The sequence below is a fragment of the Corvus brachyrhynchos genome, unplaced genomic scaffold (assembly GCF_000691975.1).
Source record: "Corvus brachyrhynchos isolate BGI_N302 unplaced genomic scaffold, ASM69197v1 scaffold266, whole genome shotgun sequence".
NCBI lineage: Eukaryota > Metazoa > Chordata > Aves > Passeriformes > Corvidae > Corvus > Corvus brachyrhynchos.
In genome coordinates this window covers 2,713,444-2,731,857 of record NW_008238633.1, presented here as the reverse complement: position 1 = coordinate 2,731,857, position 18,414 = coordinate 2,713,444, and the positions used below count along the sequence as shown (strand labels likewise).

The following is an 18,414-nucleotide window of genomic DNA, read 5'->3' as shown; positions in this document are numbered from 1 at the left end:
GAGAGAGTGAAAGCAAAAGAGGTTGTGAGTCTTTAACCTTGAGCCTGAAATGAATGTGAACCAAACTCCAGATACTTGGCTTAGATGAAGCCAGGTAAACATTCGAGTATAAGCCCACACACTACCAACCATAAACAGCTGTTGGTGCTTACCAGGCTTTGGATATTTTGCCTAGATGGTTGTACATAGGACTGACATTCTGAATATCACCTTTTTCTTCTGATGGGAAAAAAAAAACCAATTGTAGTATCTAAAATTCTATTTCTTTTTTTTTTTTTTTTTGTTTGTTTTTGCTTTTTTTTTTCTTGCCTGATGCAGTATACTAAATCTGACTTTCAAGGTGGGATGAAGCTGAAGAGTTTTTTTCTGTTACAGCTCCAGAGAAGAAAGAAGTGGAAACTTATAGCAGTGTCAAAAATGTCCTGAAGTGTTGTCCCCACAGTCTTTTGTTAAAAGCAGTTCATTTTTTTCTGTTGTCTCCATTACTGTGAGAAAAGGGAGCTGTATCTCACTGTTTGTCTTCCCTTGGCATTGTCAGTCTCATAAAGAAGCACCATTACATGAACTCTACATAGTTCATACTAAACCAACACTTCCCAGGTTCTATCCATCATGGATGTCCCTGCTTTTCCATGCTTTTACAGCCATAACAACATCCCAAGTTCATCTGCTTTATTTTATCTTCAAAAAAACCTGGGTGGGCTTTGTTTCAGCAGAGCCCCTAAACATTTTTACACCAGATATTACCTCAAATCTTGAATTTAAGCATGTATTAAAAGAATTTGTTGCTGTTGGGCCATGTAACTCTGGGTAAATCATATTTTTAAGTCTGGGATCAGCTATAATAAGTAGATTAAATATTGCAGTATTATGGTAGAGAAGGTGGAATGCCACCTTTATGTGCAACAAACCCTCTGCCTTTGTGTCCACTAAGTTTTGTCCCTGCAAGCAATAATTTGATCCATTGGGGACAGGCTTTGAATGAGACTTTGAATTTTATTGTAATGCTGAAATTCTGTCACTGGATGAGGTGTGACACTAAAAAAAAAATAAATGTTTTCCTCTGGATGCCAAGCTAAATATGCAAAATTTTAAGTTGAGGAGGGAGTTTCCTCTAAAGTGAGAAATTAATGGAAAACTAATTTCTCTGTAGAGAAATTTTAAGAAAAGAACGTGGGTATCCACAGCTGCCTTGTGAAGAAAACTCTTTAGAAATCTAATATTATTTATTGTCAGCTTTAGGGACGTGCCCAGTTTGGCCCTTAGGTTACCATTGCCTTCAGAAGATGAGCTACCTTAGGTGTCAGCAGAGCTGAAGCAGTTCTAAGCTAATATTTCCAGTACAAACAATGTGAACAAGTAGAAGCCGTTCTAGAAACATCTAAATGTTCCTGCAGGACCCAAACAGTCCAGGCCAAAAATTTTGCCACACACCTTCACCCAAAGTAAGAGGCTGCAGCTCTATCCATGAGCCAAAAGTCATCATTGCAGTGCTTCCCTGCAATGGGTCATTAATTTCTTAATTCAGGAGCCACTGCAGAGCCCCAAATCCAGGTCATGGCAGGCACGTTTGCAGAGCTGCCTGTCAAACACAACTGGGATCTGTAGCTTTCCCTGCATTGACTAGAGGCTTGGAATTCAATCCAAACGAGGTGCCAAATGTTGGTGTTAAAGCAATGCAGATGCGTTCCCTGCTCCGGGACGTGGAGCTCGCAAATTGAGAGCAGTTCCTCTCTTGCTAAACCACGGAGACTTAAATACTGTTTGTGTGATGAAGGAAAGCTTTCCTTTCACTGTGTTCTGCTGGATCTGTTCAGGATAATATCAAACCCTTTTATTCAAATAAAAATCTGCCTTCACTAAAAAGAATCCAGCTGGCAAATAGAACTTAAGTCTATGCCACAAGTGGCTGCTTTCAAGATCATGGAATTATCTTGATTATCTTGTTGATTGATAAGCTCTAGCATTCAGCTGCAGCTGAAGAGGGGACTGGTATTTGTGTTTAGAAAGCAGAAGTAGAGGGGAGGTTTGCAGAAATGTCCCCTCATCAGCCCATCCTGTAAAGTACCCACGGTACAAAAAGTTTCCTGATTTAAAATAGGGCAATATGGGAATATGGTTTTAAGGCTGCCTCAAAAATCATACAATTTTTTTTCCATCATTTAGACTAATTATTCTGCACTTTAAAAGACAAGCTAGACAGGCATAGATAGTGAAGGAATTAGTTTGTCACCTTTCTGCCTCTAGCAATGCAGATGAATCTCTTACCCCACTCTGTTGACTCTACAGAGCCCTCACAGAGCTCAGCACAACTCAGATTCAGCTCTCACAAACCCCTGGTTTATAACTCCAGGAGCTCTCTTAGGTACACTGTGTGATTGTAGTGGGTAAAATTGACTCCAAATTTATTTGTTGGGTTTAGTGTGCAAGACAATCTTCCCTCTTGCACCTCTGCCAACCTAAAATGTTCTCACACGCCAAGATCTGGCTGAGCTGTTCTGTGCCACTCCAATCCTCTTACTTGGAGCACAAGCAGTCACATGAACTACTTTTTGTACTGTGCCCTGCTGTTACCAAATGTATGTGTGAAGGGACGGGAGAGTATTTGGGCTGACCCAAGGATCTGAAGTTGGCAGGACTTCAGCTGTTAAGATTTTTAAAAGATGATGAATATCCAAATTTAGAGAGCATAAACAAGGACCGAGTTCAAAGAGAAAAAAAAAACCAAGGCAGCCTCTTCCTGAAATGTGCTGAAATTCTGTCCAACTTGGCCAGCTCCAAGCACAGGATCAGCTGGACCCCACAGCTGGAACCCCATGGCCCTATGCCATTACTAAAGTGCAGCCTGCCAAGGAAAAGAGGAATTAGAGCTTTACAAAGCAGTGGTGTTATCAGGCCAACCAACAATGTGCAGCATATTTGCATGTAAAAAGATCCACATGCCAACCACCAAACCATTTCAAATGTGTGTGGAGAAGCTTTCACAGTACCTGCTTGCACCTTTTCTGCCTCTGCCTGTGTTTTGGTCTCCCCCCTGAGAAATGCTCAAGGTTTGCTCATGGACTATATGGAAGTGGAGGGATAGAATTCATACTTAGTCATGAAACATTTGCCAACAGATCACGTTTTGCCATTCTGTTTTTTCCTCTCTGCCCCTCCACCCCCTTCCGAAAGGTTCTGTTTTTTTCAGCAGTAACTCAGCACAACCCTTCACTTTTGAGAACTGGTAGGTCCCTGGGACGTAGAGAGCATCCCTCCCTTTGCCCACCCACAGAGGATGTAGCGTCCCCACTCCTCACTCCGCTCCTCCCATTTCCTACTGGGAAAGCTGTGGGCACCATCCCTGAGAATCGCTGGGCTGAGTCTTGAGTTGACTTTCTCCTCTGTTCTTACTGCCAGGTGGTTGCTGGCATTAGATGGCCCCTGGCACAGGTCACTGACCTGCTTTAAAGACTGCATATATGGCATAAATCGTGTGGCTTTCAGCATTTAACTGCACAACCGAGACACCAAACAAAAACAGCTCGCTGTTAACAATGGGACTCAATTCAACCCAACAACCAATACATTATTTTATTACATGTTCTTCTATTTATTAACAAGCTAAATGGCTAGAACAGTGGGTCTATACTCGAGTGTTTACCTCACATCTGCATGAAGGACAAATAAAAGTTGGTTCAACGATACTATGTTCACATTATCCAGGCTTCCAAGTGTAGTTGTTGTGTGCAAGTTATCTCTGTTCATGTGGTAACTGTGATTTTCTTTTTCCCCTGTGGTGGCATGATTACGCTTAGTACTTTGTCTGCTTGGCTTTTTGTGCTCCTGGCTGCATCCATTTAGATTTTGCTTTAAAAACATTGATATTCTAGTTTTTACACTTGGCTCCTGTGTGTGTCTCATACGTACCCATCCAACCGTGTCTGTGTTCCGTGCTTTTCTGTTTGTGAAGTGTGATATGTTATGTGTAATGGTTTTTTTTTTAACTACAATACAAAAGAGACTTTTTTAATTAAAAAAAAAAAAGCCTTTCTACTTACTCACTGCAAAAAAACTATCAACATGCATGGTTTGACATTTGCATTTCAATTAACATGGCTTGTCTTTTACTAGGGATGTACCACACGAGTGGACCTTGGCTTTCTTTAACCACTCCTCCCCATCAGTTCTTTGATGGCTTTAAACCTTGATTTATTTTAATATTGCAGTTGGCACAGACATTCAAAATGCACATAACTGAGCCACTCGTTTATGCATATAACATCCAGAGACTTTGGACTCCAGCTGCCTGCACTGCCCTAACCATGTGCTACATTTTTCACCAAGTGTTCTCTGCCCCGGTGCTGCCCTGGGGAGGTGCCCTCTGACAGCCCTTTCCTTTTCTCCCCCCAGATCCGCGTCGTGAAGGCATTCCGTAGCTCTCTCTATGAAGGTTTAGAAAAACCAGAATCTAGAACCTCTATTCACAACTTTATGACTCATCCTGAATTTAGGATAGAAGATTCCCAGCCCCACATCCCACTCATTGATGACACAGACCTAGAAGAAGACCCTGCTCTCAAGAAAAACTCGAGTCCACCGTCCTCGCTGAACAAGAACAACAGTGCTATCGACAGTGGAATCAATCTTACAACTGATACAAGTAAATCAGCTACCTCTTCTAGTCCAGGAAGCCCAATACATAGCCTGGAGACATCACTTTAGCTGAAAAGGTCACTTGCAAAAAAAAAAAAAATATGAAAAGTTAAAGAGGAATAAAATAAGAAACCCCACAGCAACCGAGATATATAAATATATATATTAAAAACATTGCTGGCTGAAAAGCTGTTTGAACTCTTATTCACTCTGAGACAAGTGAATGAATTGTTGATCACAATGGTTTTGGGGAAAGAATGAATGGCTGATTTACATACCCCCCCTCCCCGTTCCCTTTCAGAAAAACAAAAACAAAAAAAAATCCTCCTGCATGAATGTACTGTACACTGCTGGCCCTTCTTTCTCTCTTTTTGTTTGTTTTTATTTCCTTTTTGTTTTGGTTTTTTTTTTTTCCTCCTTAAGCAGGAACTGCAGAGGACTTCTTTCTGAGGCTATTTATCCAATTCACTGGTCTGTGAGTTTTTTGAAATGCTTGTGTGGCATGGACTCAATTGTATAGATTAATTTAAATAACTTTTTTGAAGTTGCGAAGCTTAACTTGCACAGTAGATTTGCACCAGTTGGACAGAGGAACTTAAACATTTATGAGACTATATATAGAGATATATACATATAAGTATATAGATAATTAATTATATATATGTATATATCTATCTATATATATATAGTTATATATATATAAAGTTTCTTTGTTGGCATGTTGCCTTGTTTCTGCTCAAATTGCTCTGACTATTTTAACTTATTTATGTCCTAAAAAAAGAATGTAATTTGTTTACAAACCTGTAGATAATATCCTTAACTATTTGTAGGGTTAAGAAAGCACTTCCTGCCGAAGTAGTATAAAAATGGCTCAGCTCAGCTCATTGAAAATGTCTGTACTCTCGCACCCTGGATATTTTATTACAACCGTGCTCTGATTTCTGCCTGATTTCTTTATTTTTTTTTGTTTGTTTGTTATTTTTTTGTTAATAATGTAGATACTGCTAGTAAATAACAAAAGAAGCCAAAATATAACACATTGGATGTAGCATTGTGATCCTATATACAGGGAGGTAAACCAGGCTTCCTTTGTTTCAAATAAAAATCAAAATGATCAGGTTCTCTCCTTTTTCTTTTTTTTTTTTTCCTTCCTTCTGATAATCTGCTTGAACTCGTTTTGGTGCAACATACAATAATGGAGGCTACTTCATTCTTTAGACATACAGCAATGGCTTCTAAAACTATTTTTAGAGAGACATTAAATGAGTTTATAATTTAAAATAAGTTATATTTGGTTTGTCTATATGGAGATAAAACAAATGTTAAAATCTTGTGATATACTGTGTTAATCCTTTTCAATTAGTACTTTAGGCATTTATTTCCTTCTTATTTGCAAGGTATGGGCTGTTGGCATTTTGGATGAAAATCACTGTAGGTTGTTGCTTCGATTTTTTTTTTTGAAGAAAAATGTAATTTCTGCACTATTAGGACTGAACAAATCTTTATTAATTGTGTATTGAGATGTGCTTTGTGTGATTTTTTTTTTTTAACCAAGCTTGTGTTCCTGTAGTAACACAGAAAGACATTATTTTACCTTGAGCTTTCTACCAAGAAAGCTGCTTTGAAAACCTGCAGTATGGAAGGTGAAAAACATTTTTCAAGATGGTAACAGCCCTAAAAAACTTAAAAATTATGAGCTTATACAATTGCTATGTCAACCACTTGAATGCTAAGCACTTTGTGGATCACAGATTTTTCATAAATAATTTTTGTATTTAATATAAAGTTTGCTTGGAGACTTTTCAGCATATGATTTTTTCCATAACTGTACAGTGCAAAAGACATTTTGAATTACACAATTGATTATGCCAGGCGTGTTGGAACCAAACACCCTCCAACCATCTCGATCAATTGAGTTGTTAAGGTGTTTTCTGGTTGTCTTAAAGTTGGCTCCATAAAGTGGTGCATCTCTGCAGTCACAGCAGCTAAACCAAGCCAGAACTCTCCAAACCAAGCTTAGACTCATGGCCAAACTGCAGACTGAACTCAGAAGTTTTCAGGGTGCATCAGGACTATCAGCCAGGTAAAGCTCTAAGCAGCTTCCCTTGCCAGCTTCCGGACTCTGGGGTAGGAGCTCCAATGCTTTTGGCTCGTCCTTAGCTGTGTGTGGTGCGGGCTGAGCCCGGCAGGGTGCCCAGGTCCCTGGTTGTGGGTGGAGACGGCCCTGTAGCAAGTGGTAGCTGGCTCCCAGCAACCCGGGATGGGAGCCAGTCAGGATCGGTGGCTCTGTAAATCCGGTGATTCCCCTCTGTACACCACGGATTGGCTCTCTGTGGCCCGCTCGGGATGTCTGTTCAGAAGACAAAAGTGGTATCTATTTACAGGGAAGCCTCTAGCTTTGGACTCGAACATCTACAGAAGCTATTAATACTGGAACAGTTTCCTTTCAGCATCTTAACACACTGACTGTTTGCCTTTTTGTTTCCGAACACTCTTCATATTTTTTTCTTGGTTTCTTTTTTTCTTTGTTTCTTTTTTTTTTTTTTTTTTTTTTAATTTTTTCCTGTAGGAGTACCCCTCCCTAAGGTACCATTCGCAGACTTGAAAACTGTTAAGAAAACGAACACTGCATTCTGTGTATATATAGTAAAACATATATAAACTGAGATGCATAGAAAACTTGGGCTTTTGTGAGCAGAGACTGTGCTTTATGTATATGATAAATGATAGACTTTTTTTTTTTTTTTTTAAAGCAGAATAGCTATGACCTTTCAACTACAAGTCGTGCATCACAATTCCTTTCTTTTCTTGCTTGACCTCTCTGTGATGGGAACAATGGATCAAAAACCAAAATGATCAGTTTGTTAAAATTCCCTGCAATATATAAATGCTCGCTCTCTACGTACTGTACTTAGCAGCATGAGATTTGTGGACAACAATACAGTGGTACATTGGCAATCCATCCCACTAGGGGTTATTAATATATGTTCATTCATCTGTTTTTATGAATTTTTTTATCTAGACAATAATTGTAAATAAAGAACTTACTCTGTCTGTTCATTTAATACTATGCAAAAGGTTATGCTTTCTATTGTTATTCTTATTCCTACAGTGTGATGCTGGAATGTTTGTGGTTTCAAAAAAAAAACAAACAAAAAGACAAAAGTAAGTAAAATATGTGATGTAAATTATTTTATAGTTTGAAACAAAATGATAAAGTTTTACTCTTGCTGCTTTCTGTCTAATAGATCTCTCTTGGCAGGAGCACAAGTGGAAAATTTAAAGAAATAAATTCACAAAGCAGCATGAACAATAATGGTCTGAATGTAACAGCTTTCTTTATTCTCACCTGAAGTCACTAGATGCAGCTCTGGATTCCCACTGGGCTATTTTGATGTGCAGGTGGATGTAAATCTTCTGGATTGGCAGTGAGGACCCTGCTCCCCGGGCAGTTTGCTTTTCTTGCCCCAGGGGCTGAGGCAGCCCCCAGGGCTTTAATTCCTGCCTGGCTGGGAAATGTGGAGGTGGGAACGGCTCCTGGGAAAGCTGCAGGGAAATCAGCTGGAATGAGTGTGCAACAGAGTCAAATGATGACGTGAATTTGCTTAGGAAACAATGAGTTTAATCTCAGCCCTGAGACCAAGAGCTCTCTGAGGCTTTTCCTGTCATTGATGACAGCTCTGCACTTCCATTGACTTTTTCAGCTCTTTCTCCCTCTGTCAAAACCAGAAAAATGATCTTTGAACCTTCCTAGAATTGGGGAGTTCAGTCCAGGACTCATCCTGCCACTTAAGACCTAGGGAAAAAGGAGGGAATTGTCATTCCGGTGCTCTGGCCCTGAGCCCAGAAGTTCTTTCCCTTTTTTTTTTCTGCTTAGATTGATGCAGTTGTTCATAAACTGCAGTGCAGCTGTGCTCACACAATATTGTTGCTTTAGGAGTTAGCCAAGCAGGCCAGGTATGAGGTGAGTGGCTGTCAGATTATCTTATTTGTAAAGGTAAAAGGCTTTAAGTTACAGATTTTCCTGTCTTCTCCCCTAGATTTCAAACTTTTACTCACCGATTCTCTATGACAAGTAAGATTTGATAGAGGCCAAAATGAAATAGTGCTACACTGTGGGGAAAGTTACCAATAAATAAAAATGTACTCAACACAGTGAACTCAACAAAACCCCCACAGAAAACAATTATTGAGACAGCAGACTTCTTGGATGAATGGAGCTTTACAGCTGCTTTGGAGTGAAACTGCTTTCTACTTTGATTTTGGGAGCTCAGTGTAGGTGATAGTCAGAAAATATTTCTCTTTCAGTTCTCTGTCACTCATTTACCTCCTCCTTACACACATCAGTTTATTTGCAGCCTTGGTCCAAGTGCTTTTGGCAGGACTCTTCATCTCTGCTAAGAAGTGTCTGTGAGGAGGCGTGGGTAAGAAAAAGGCCGGCATTTTTCAGTGTGTTTTAAGCCCTCTGGGAATGTTGGAGCCTCAGAGATGTATTTTAGGAGCTGCACCTTCTCAGGAGAGTTTGGGAAGTTCTTTTGCAGCAGGGCATGGATGTGAGTTGTAGGTGCAAACTGGGAAGAAGAGCAGCAATGAAATTCCCCACAACACTGAATTCCTGTTCTGTGCATCCAACCGAGGCTTGGGAAAGGCACGTGCTTGAAGTTATTAATCCATGAGGGAGAAGCAGGCCAGATACCCTGACTCAAAATAGGAATGCCAGGAGGTTTTAGCTGTTTTGTGTTAAAACTACGAGGGTAAACATTGAGAGCCCCGTAGGAAAACCAGGTGCAGATTTGCTCTGAGGTGCTGTACTGATATAGGAGAGGGAAAATGGTGCAAAAATAGTGGATGAGGGAGAGGCAAAAAGGGGAAATGAGGGAGAAAGAGGAAGAAAATGCAGGTGCATCTATAATTTGGTATATAATGAAATGAAATGGAGTCGTAATTGCTTGTTACTGGCTTGATCTGGCATTGAGTTCCAACCCAAGGGTGCTCAAAGAGTGTTCCCTGTCTGAGGGCCTTTTCCAATGAAGTCCACATTCATGAATAGGCTGAGATTCCCAAACCAGCCAGGAGTAGGTGACCTCCAGCATCCCTGTGCCACTGAATATTTGCTGTTACCCCATGCCAAGGATGAGTGGCACCCTCTGTGGTGCTGGTTCCTCCCTGTAGCAGTGAATGTGTGCACAGGGGAAGGACCAGGGCCCAACTCTTCCCACTTCCTCCTGGTATTCCAGCATTTTTAGAGTTGCTTTTGAGGAACCACAAAAGGTAAGCACTGGATATTTCCCATTTGTGTTTGTATTCCTGCAGCAGTGTGAGAAATTGGCAGAATGGAACACAATAATAATAATAATAATAACAATAACAATAATAATAAGTATATAATAAAATGTATTCCTGGCTCAGATCTGGACAAGGGTCCATGTGTGCATCGCCCTGGGCTATCAATTACAAATCCATATTTCCCATTTTATGAAATCAGTGTAGAGAGTGCTCGGGTTTGATCACCAGCACACTGCTACAGGAGGTACTGGGAAAAATAGGGAAGTGTCTGATTCTGGTTTTCTTTTTGCAAGCAGGTTTTAACAGGCACATTATGATCTAACGTGATGGGAACTGAAGAGAAGTATAATTAAACAGCTCATTCATTAAACAGGGCAGACTGTTGAAAAACACACACCCAAGGAAGTGTTTACAATATTTTCTCCCATATGTTCAAACAAACTGATTTTCTGTGTGTCTGGGAGCCCATGTTTGCCTGGTAATAAGCGAGGTGTTAAATTCCAAGTAGGGGAATGTACTTCACTTCTCTCTCTGATGGATTTGGTTGCTTTTCCAGCAAGTTACAAAGCACCTCCCTGTAGCCCTTGTGTGGGGGCATTTAAGAATCTCTAAGAGAGCTGTGTTGAGCCAGTATAAAATCAGCATTGCTGGGGCACAACAAAGAGCTTTTACAAGATTATGAAAACTAGAAAAATGAGTTGTGCAGCTTTCTTGGAAAGTTTCACAGAGCATTTGTGGCACCTGTTAAAGATGGGCCTTTTTCCCAGAATCCCAGAGCAGCCAGGGTTGGAAGGGACCTCTGGAGACCACCCGGTCCAACCCCCACCTAGGCAGGGTCACCTGGAGCAGGTGACACAGGAACACAGCCAGGTGGGTTTGGAATGTCTCCCCAGAGGGTCACATATGGATTTATAGTGCTTTCACCAGTGGGTCATTTAAAATTATTCCAGCTTCGAGTTTCAAAAGAGTCATTTAAAATAATGATCTAAAATTATTAAAGAAATAATAAACATGATGGGATGAAAAGTCCCAGGAATGAGTTACTGGTGTTTTCTCACCATAGCACGTCAGCTGGGAAGGCTGTCTCATCCTTCTTTGCAGATGGATAATTAATCAGGATTTTTAATTTGATACGTGTTTGGAATTATTTTCCAGAAGACAAAGATTACAGGAATTCTAGGAGGTGTCACCGTGCACATAAATAGTGCTCTGTGGGAAGGAAGGGAATCAATTCTGTCCCAAATGAACCTGCTAAATGCCCAGCACTATTGCATGGCCCTGTGACAAGCTTGCTGTTCCACCAGAAAGCATGGTGGCTGGGAGAACACTGGAGCTCCTGGTCTGGGACAGACTGGTTTCCCACTGGTTTGTTTGTTTAGGATGTTGCTGGGTGGCTTCAGTCGCTTTCTCCCCAGCTCCAGGCCTGGTCTCACCATATGGTTTGGTGGGGAGGGGTGCCTGGGCAGCTGATCAGGGAACGAAGCCGTAATTAATTCAGAATAAAATGTCTGTTCTACCAAGCCTACAAAAAAGCAGGGAATTGAACAGATGCCTCTAGAGCTCCCCAACAGAGCACTCAGTGCTCTTGACTGTCTTTGTGTCTGGCCACCTATCAGAGAGAATTTTGGCTTCAGAGGCAAAGCTGCAGAGCCACAAACATCTGCTGGGTGGCTGCTGCAGAGCAGGAGGATTCCTGCCAGGCAGATGCTCACGTGTGACACCCCCCTCACACTTCCCAGAAGGGACGTCCTTGCTGGCAGGACGAGCAAGGCTGGCAGGACGAGCAAGGCTGGACCTTGGGAAGTTGGTTCTGGTGCCATAGAGATCTGTTTGGAGGGGTTTAATCTGCCATCAGGAATTAAAGTCCCTTCTAGTTGGTTTTATCATCCTATTGTCTGTGCTTGTGAGGGATTTGGATGGTTTCTGTATTTCTCTATTACATTTTCTGTGCTATTTTCTGTAAGCCTGAGGTGATAAAAGTAGTGAAATATTCCTTCTGACTTCTTTCCTTGCATTAAACTCCTGTAAAGCCTCCTGAATCCCATGACTCCTGGATATAAATTGTATTTTCACTGGATGAGAAAACGCAGAGAAAACCCACTTTGGCTGAGCAGGCTGCAGGGATGATTCAATTGCCTTTCTTTTCATTTTCATGTATCAGAACAGAAGCACTCCCCAATAATGCCAAAGCATTTTATCTCCTCCGTGTTCCTGGCCAGCTGATGCTGCCAGGACATTTTGTCCCCGAAAATTTGGAGGCTGATCTGTGATCTGCCACTGGCAGAGCATCCTTATGCTAATGGTGAGCCCAGTGGAAACCTGCCATCCCTCCAAAGAGCAGACACCAAAAATAATGGCTGGTACAGCCCTGAGTCACCTCACACCTTGCTACCTATAGTCAAGAATTAATTTAATTTGTTTATCAATGCAGAACCTCTGCAGTTGCACCACGCTGAAGGGTTTGGTTGCACCATTGAATCCTGAAATGGGACAAAGCTGCAGTCACAATCTGAGTTTCCTTTCTTCAGTAGTTCATGCCCACACTACGTTTTACAAATCATGTATTCATTGAAAGAAACCTCCAAAAACCCATTCTTTATGTTCCCCAGCAATCTGAGATTTGGTGGGAAAACAGGCAGGTACTTAAACATCCTGAATGAGCTCTCCTTGTAAATTAGTTCCACAGAACATCATTCCAAAAATGCTACCAAAGTGGAATAAAATCTGACTGGCTTTAGAAAATAACTACTGGTCATTGAATTATCCTGGGCTCAGAAAACGCCTACATTTTATGCTGAGACTTTGCAGGCAATATTGGAAAGGAAAAGAGAAGAAACTTTGTTTTTTATATGGCAGCAGCTTTAAAAAATACTGTGTTTGCTCCTGAAACTGCAGCTAAATGGTGCCAGAATGGCAGAAAAGTCAGAATAATAAAACACTGATCAAGGTGATTTCAACGCAGGAAAGAAGTCCCTTTTTAAAAGAAAAGTGTAGGTAACAGCTTTTAAAATTTTTTTCAAGATTTGAGTAGCTGAAGCTCAACTCCAGGCTAAGCCAAAAAGCACAACAAGTGTTTGAAATCTTGTGATGAGGGCACTGCTGGTAAACAAAGGAAACAGCAGGTGCTGAAAGGAAATCTTTTAAAGGTACCCAGAAACTCTAATTTCTGTAAGCAATTATTAAATTCAGAGCTACACCATTTCTGCTCCTAATATGACAGATTTATCCAGTTTGCATCTCTAATGAGCATCAAGCCCACGGGAATTAAAGGTCAGGCTGAGAGGCTGCAGCAGGTGAGGGAAACTCTGCTCTGGGTGGGTGTGGGATGAGCTGCAGCAGCTCAGCCTGGGTTGCTGGCAACGTGAAGGGAAGAGAAGGAACATTTTCTTTCTTGGGAAGCTCAGGGGAGTGACTCCCTCTTGTTCAGCTGTTGTGGCCTGCAGGGTGTTGCTAATGGGGTTTGGGGGGAATAGTGAGGGTTGTCTGCTGCATCCCCCACCCCCCTGCTGGGATTTATAATCTGGCACAGCCTTGCTCTTTTTTTTCTTTGCTTTTATTCTGCTGTTTGCCATTAGAGACTTTCAGAAACTTCCTGGTATGATTTGGGCTTTTATGGGGCAGAATAGTACAGCAAAGCCCCAGTGAGGAAATCCTGCTTTTCCTCTCTCATCCCAAAATCGTGATTACCTTTGATAGCAGTGAGAGGTGTTTGCAACCTGGTAGTCTGGATCCTTGAACATTATTTCAGCTCTTTGGAATATTATTCCAGTTGTTTTTTGCTTCCAATCTGCTGGTTTGAAATTGCACTAGGGACCTATAATGGCAATCATTTCCATAAATCATGAAAAATTACAGTGTTCCAAAATTAATGCATTGTTCTGTAGCTTTTGGTATCTCAATTCATCTTTGCTGCACATTTCAACTGAGAGAGCACAGATATCTTTGATTTCAGTAGTTACCTTTTCCCTGCTGTGAGCTCCCCCAAGTTTTCCTCTTTATCATCCTTAATTTCCCACCAGTGTCTATGGGTGTTGTGTAATAGAAAATAAGGCCAGGAAAGTGTGTGCAGAAACTGTGGAGTTGCACTTTAATCTTGTAGTTGTTTGGTGTTTTAGGATACCTTCACTGATGTGGAAGCCATGGTCAGTGATTAAAAGCAATCTTGGAGTACAAGCAAGGCATAAATTAATATTAATGATTTATTGCTGTTAAACAGGGAGGCAGAATTTAGACAGGAATTACCTGCAGTGGAAATCAATATCAGAATGCAAAGATTCTTCTGACACATCTTACAACTCACTGAAAAACTGATCTCATCAGCCTCTTATTGCTCATTCTTGTGCTTAATCTGCCACTGACAATGCAAGCAGTAGTGTTTTTTAGGGCTGATGTTAAATGTTTCAAATCTGTTCATGCAGAGCAAGGACATTAATATGTTGGTTTAGCTTTAAGGGAGGTTGTGGGGGTTTGGGTTCTTTTGGGTTTGGATTTTTTTTTTTGAACTTCCTCATAGTGGATTTCTTATTGCAGTGATATTTTAAATTACAATCTGTTGTCTTATTATTTCTTGGGGTAGCTTCTGTGTTAGGTTTTATGATGTGTTCCTCAGATTATAATGCTGGAAGCAAGAAAGCATGCAGCTCATTTTTACATGCTTGTTGTGGCATTAAAGATTGAGACGATGCCATAGAAATGCAACAAACTGTTGCCACAAGGTTTATATGTTTTTGATTCAGACACAGGGAAATGCCAGGAACAGGTTTCTGAATGAAAAATATCTGATTTCCAGCCAGAGTGCAAAGATGTGCTGTTTGAGATGGAGAGCTGAACAGGAAATAAATGGCAATGCCACATTTCCAGAAACGATGGTGATCTGTTCTTGTCCTGACAATCTCTGACAAACCCTCAGGGGCTCTGGATTGGAAAAACTGATCTTGTACATGAACAGAGTGACACAGAGGCTTGTAAAGCTGTCAGCTTTGTGGCACGGCCATTAACCTTCGTGGCACATCTTTGCAGGGAAACATTTGCTGCAGAGGGCTGACAGGAGGGGCACTGGGCAGGATATGAACCAGAGCAGCATCCTTCAGACACTTCTTCTCCCCAGATTTGGATCGCTCTGGTTTCTAACAGCACAGAGAGGCTGTGTGTGGATCTGAGAGTCACAGGGGGAACTGCTCTGCGGCCGTGCAAGAGCAGTGCCAGAGTGGTGGAATTTTACACATCAGAAGCTGCTTCTGTTCACTCCTGTCCAGCCCAGCAGAGGCTGAGTGCTGCAGGGTCTGCGTGTGCTGAGCGCTGTGGGGATTGCCCAGGCTCGGTTCGTGCTGCAGGCGCAGCCTCTGATGGGCTCCCCACGGAGGGGCCAGGGCATTTGTCACCATGCCTGTGGTCCAGGCTGGGAGAAACTCTCCTTCAAATGGAGCTGAGACATCCCAGGTTGGAAGAACGTCTTAGGAATAACGAGAGAGGGCAAAAGTGGGAAATCAGTGGGGTTCCAATTCCCACCCCCCCCAGCCCATACTGCACAGCGTCACCAAAGTGCCACCACTGCTTGTCCCTCTGAGGGGTTAATGAACACCCTGACATTCCATTCCTACTCCTTCCCCCACATCAGCACTTCTGTGTGGAGAAGAAATGCACAAATTATCTAAACCTCATCTTCAAACTGAATTTTTATTTCTCTAGAATGGAAACGGTGTTCGTTCCTCCATCCTGGGTGCCCTCAGCAGAGGTTAAAATGCAGCCATAGAAGACCTGTGATATTAGAACTGCATCTCATGAGGGCCATTTTGTGCAGTCCACACCACGAAAAGAGCAGATTATCACTTGAAACACTCTCCTCGAGCTTCAATAATTCCCAGAAAACTGCTGAGCTTTGAAGCAGTTTCCCTTCTGTGCAGCATCCCTTCTATGTGCAGTTATTCTGATCAAAAGGAAAAACTGTTTCTAAGGCTTGCTTTTGCTTTCTGATCTGTTTTTCTTCTTTTCTTTTCCTTTTGCCTCTTTTTGTTGGGGTGGTTTTTGTTTTAATTTGTTTTTTTTATAACTGCTGTGGGTGGAATTTTGATTTTGGTTTATCAAAGTAGGACAACCAAAAATCATATCAGTAGATTATGCTCCCATTCAGGAGGTTTTTCCATGACAACCCCAACCCAGAGACGCTCAGTAGCAATGCACATGGTGATCCAAGTTTCTTTGATTTTGCTTCTTTTTCGGGGTTCTTCTTTTCCACTTGGCTTCAGTGTGGCTGCAGAAAAGGCTGGCGATGGTCTAATGGCTGAGTAATGTAATTTTAAATCTTTGAGAAACAATGATTAAAACTCCTCCGCACAAAGATTAATTAAACCATTCATGTTGAGGATAGGAAAGATGAAAAAAGTCCATCCAATCATTTTTCTTTTCCCACTGAGCTGAAAGAGGAGGCTTGTCCAGATCCAGCAGTCCCTGTGTGAGATTCCCAGTGTGGTGCAGGAGCACTGGATCTTCTGGAAGTACAGATACACATCACACACCTCACAAACCCTTCTCCAGAGGGGGAATTCTGTCACTCCCCTGGTGAGTTCACAGGGCAAAGGACACAGGGACACTCAGAGGTGTGACAAGGAGCATGGACCAAGGAGTTTGGGGAGGTGCAAGTGGAGAATTCTTTCTTGGCTTGCAGAGTGGGCAGGAATTCAAATTGCAAATTGGGTTTTGTAACCAGAGCTCTGTGCCCCAGGTACAAGAACTCAATGCTTCACGTATTTTATAGATGAACTGCTAAACCCAGACTGGGAGCTCTTCTGATCCCTTTCCAAGCACGGGTATAGCACCTTCCAGCAGGTCTGAATTAATTTCTAATCATTTTAACAGATTAAATCTCATCTGATTTTTTAATTGTATTTTCTTATCGTAGTTTTAAATGCAGGCTTTTAAATTTACCCACAATTTATGCAGCTCATCACAGCTTTATTTAACAGCCACACTTGTGTTTTCACACCTTTAAAGAGGTGATCAGGCTGCTCTGTTCACTGGAACCCTTGTGACAATGAAACAGGGACACTACAGCATCCTGCCAGTGGAAAACCCACTGGGATACTTATTTGTCTCAACAGCAATAATCCAGGAAGGAATTTAGGAAAATTAAATGGGGGTTAGTGTAAAAATTCAAGAGAGAGTTACAGAAAGCCAAAATTGTCGGGTTGGTTTTTACTGTGTTATAAACGCAAGGAAAAGCATCCAGCAAAGTAACTGTGGAAATTCCCTTTGGACAAAGAGAACGTTTGGAAAAGTCCTGCTCTGCCATAAAAGTGATCTCTTGGGATAGAAATTCCAAGAGCAGCAGTGATAGCTCAGGATGGGGCTGAAATCTGGTGTGAGCATTGATGTCTCAGGTGATCCTTAACCAGCAAAACTTCCATGGCTCTGCAGGAGGGATGGATGGACTTCGGAAATGAGACAGGGAATTGTGATCCTAAACTGCACCAGAGGTTGGGATACAAAACAGCTGTGCAGGGACACCAAAGGAGGACCTTTCCCAGAAGCACAGTTAGATTTGTTCCTGCTGTGGGTTTCAGTATGGCATGAGCAGAGAAGCTGAGGAGAAAATCTGCTTTAGGACAGTCTCTAAATCTAACCAGGCTCACGTTAGTTCTGAGGGAAACACCGCTGCAAACTGGGAGGAGGGCAGGGCAGGCCTTTGGAGAAACTGCAGTGCAAACACTGCTAAAATAGCCTCACTCACTCATGGTTTAACTCAAAGAGAAGAGCAGAATCTAATTATTAGAGATTATACAAAAATGCTTGAACTAATTATGGAAGTCCTTACTCATTGCTGTAATAGATGAGGCCTGCACATTGCAACAGCCTCAAACTCTTTTCTGCCCTAAATCTCACAAGTGGATACCTGGAAAGGGAGGTGCAGCTGAAGGACAGCACAAGCTGCTCTCAAAGCATGCGAAGGCAATTCAGAGTGCTGGTTTCTGTCAGGCTGAGCCCCTCTCCTGGAGGGTGCTGCACAATGTGTCACACTGGGACTGTTTCTCCCAGCTGACGTGCTGCTGGAAGATTTTAACAGGAACTGGTATATTTGCAGTAATAAAAGTTATGGCTGCATCCACCACTGACTCCTATAGAGGGGTTATTCCTTGGATAAGTTGAGCAGTTGGTGACTTTGCATTGTTAAGGGTAGAACTGGTGAAGCTGTGTTGAAATCTGTGGAGTTCTGAGCTACATTTCCTTCAAGATGCGTGAGCTGAAACAAACCCTCACCCAACCATGTGTGAGGCCAGCCATGAACTGTAGGGATAAAGGGGTATCCATGGAAGTAGGGAGGTCTGGTGTTGTTTGCACAATAAACTGTGAGTGTGCACATCCGTGTGGGTGGGTGAGACACAAGCAGTGATGGGGGAAGCGAGGGGGTGTGTGTGAGAGGTGGGCAGCAATAAACTTAAAAAAACAAAGTTAAGCTAACAGGAGAGAGATCAAGGTGTTGGACTGGGAGCATTTCCT

At 42.0% G+C, this 18,414-nt stretch overlaps 1 protein-coding gene across 12 annotated transcripts in view; it reads left to right on the top strand.

Moving 5' to 3' along the window:
* Positions 1-5,749, top strand: part of ATP2B2 (ATPase plasma membrane Ca2+ transporting 2) — a 284,984-nt gene extending 279,235 nt beyond the window's left edge. For 8 of the 12 annotated variants that reach the window (XM_017737319.1, XM_017737316.1, XM_017737312.1 and 5 more), the window contains one exon: positions 4,393-4,718. In XM_017737319.1, coding sequence (XP_017592808.1) covers positions 4,393-4,704 — 312 coding nt within the window. In that variant the 3' untranslated portion in view covers positions 4,705-4,718. Of the gene's footprint in view, positions 1-4,392 lie in introns of all 12 variants that reach the window. The other 4 variants (XM_017737321.1, XM_017737320.1, XM_017737317.1 and 1 more) reach the window with 2 other exon arrangements.
* The last annotated feature ends 12,665 nt before the right edge of the window (positions 5,750-18,414 follow it).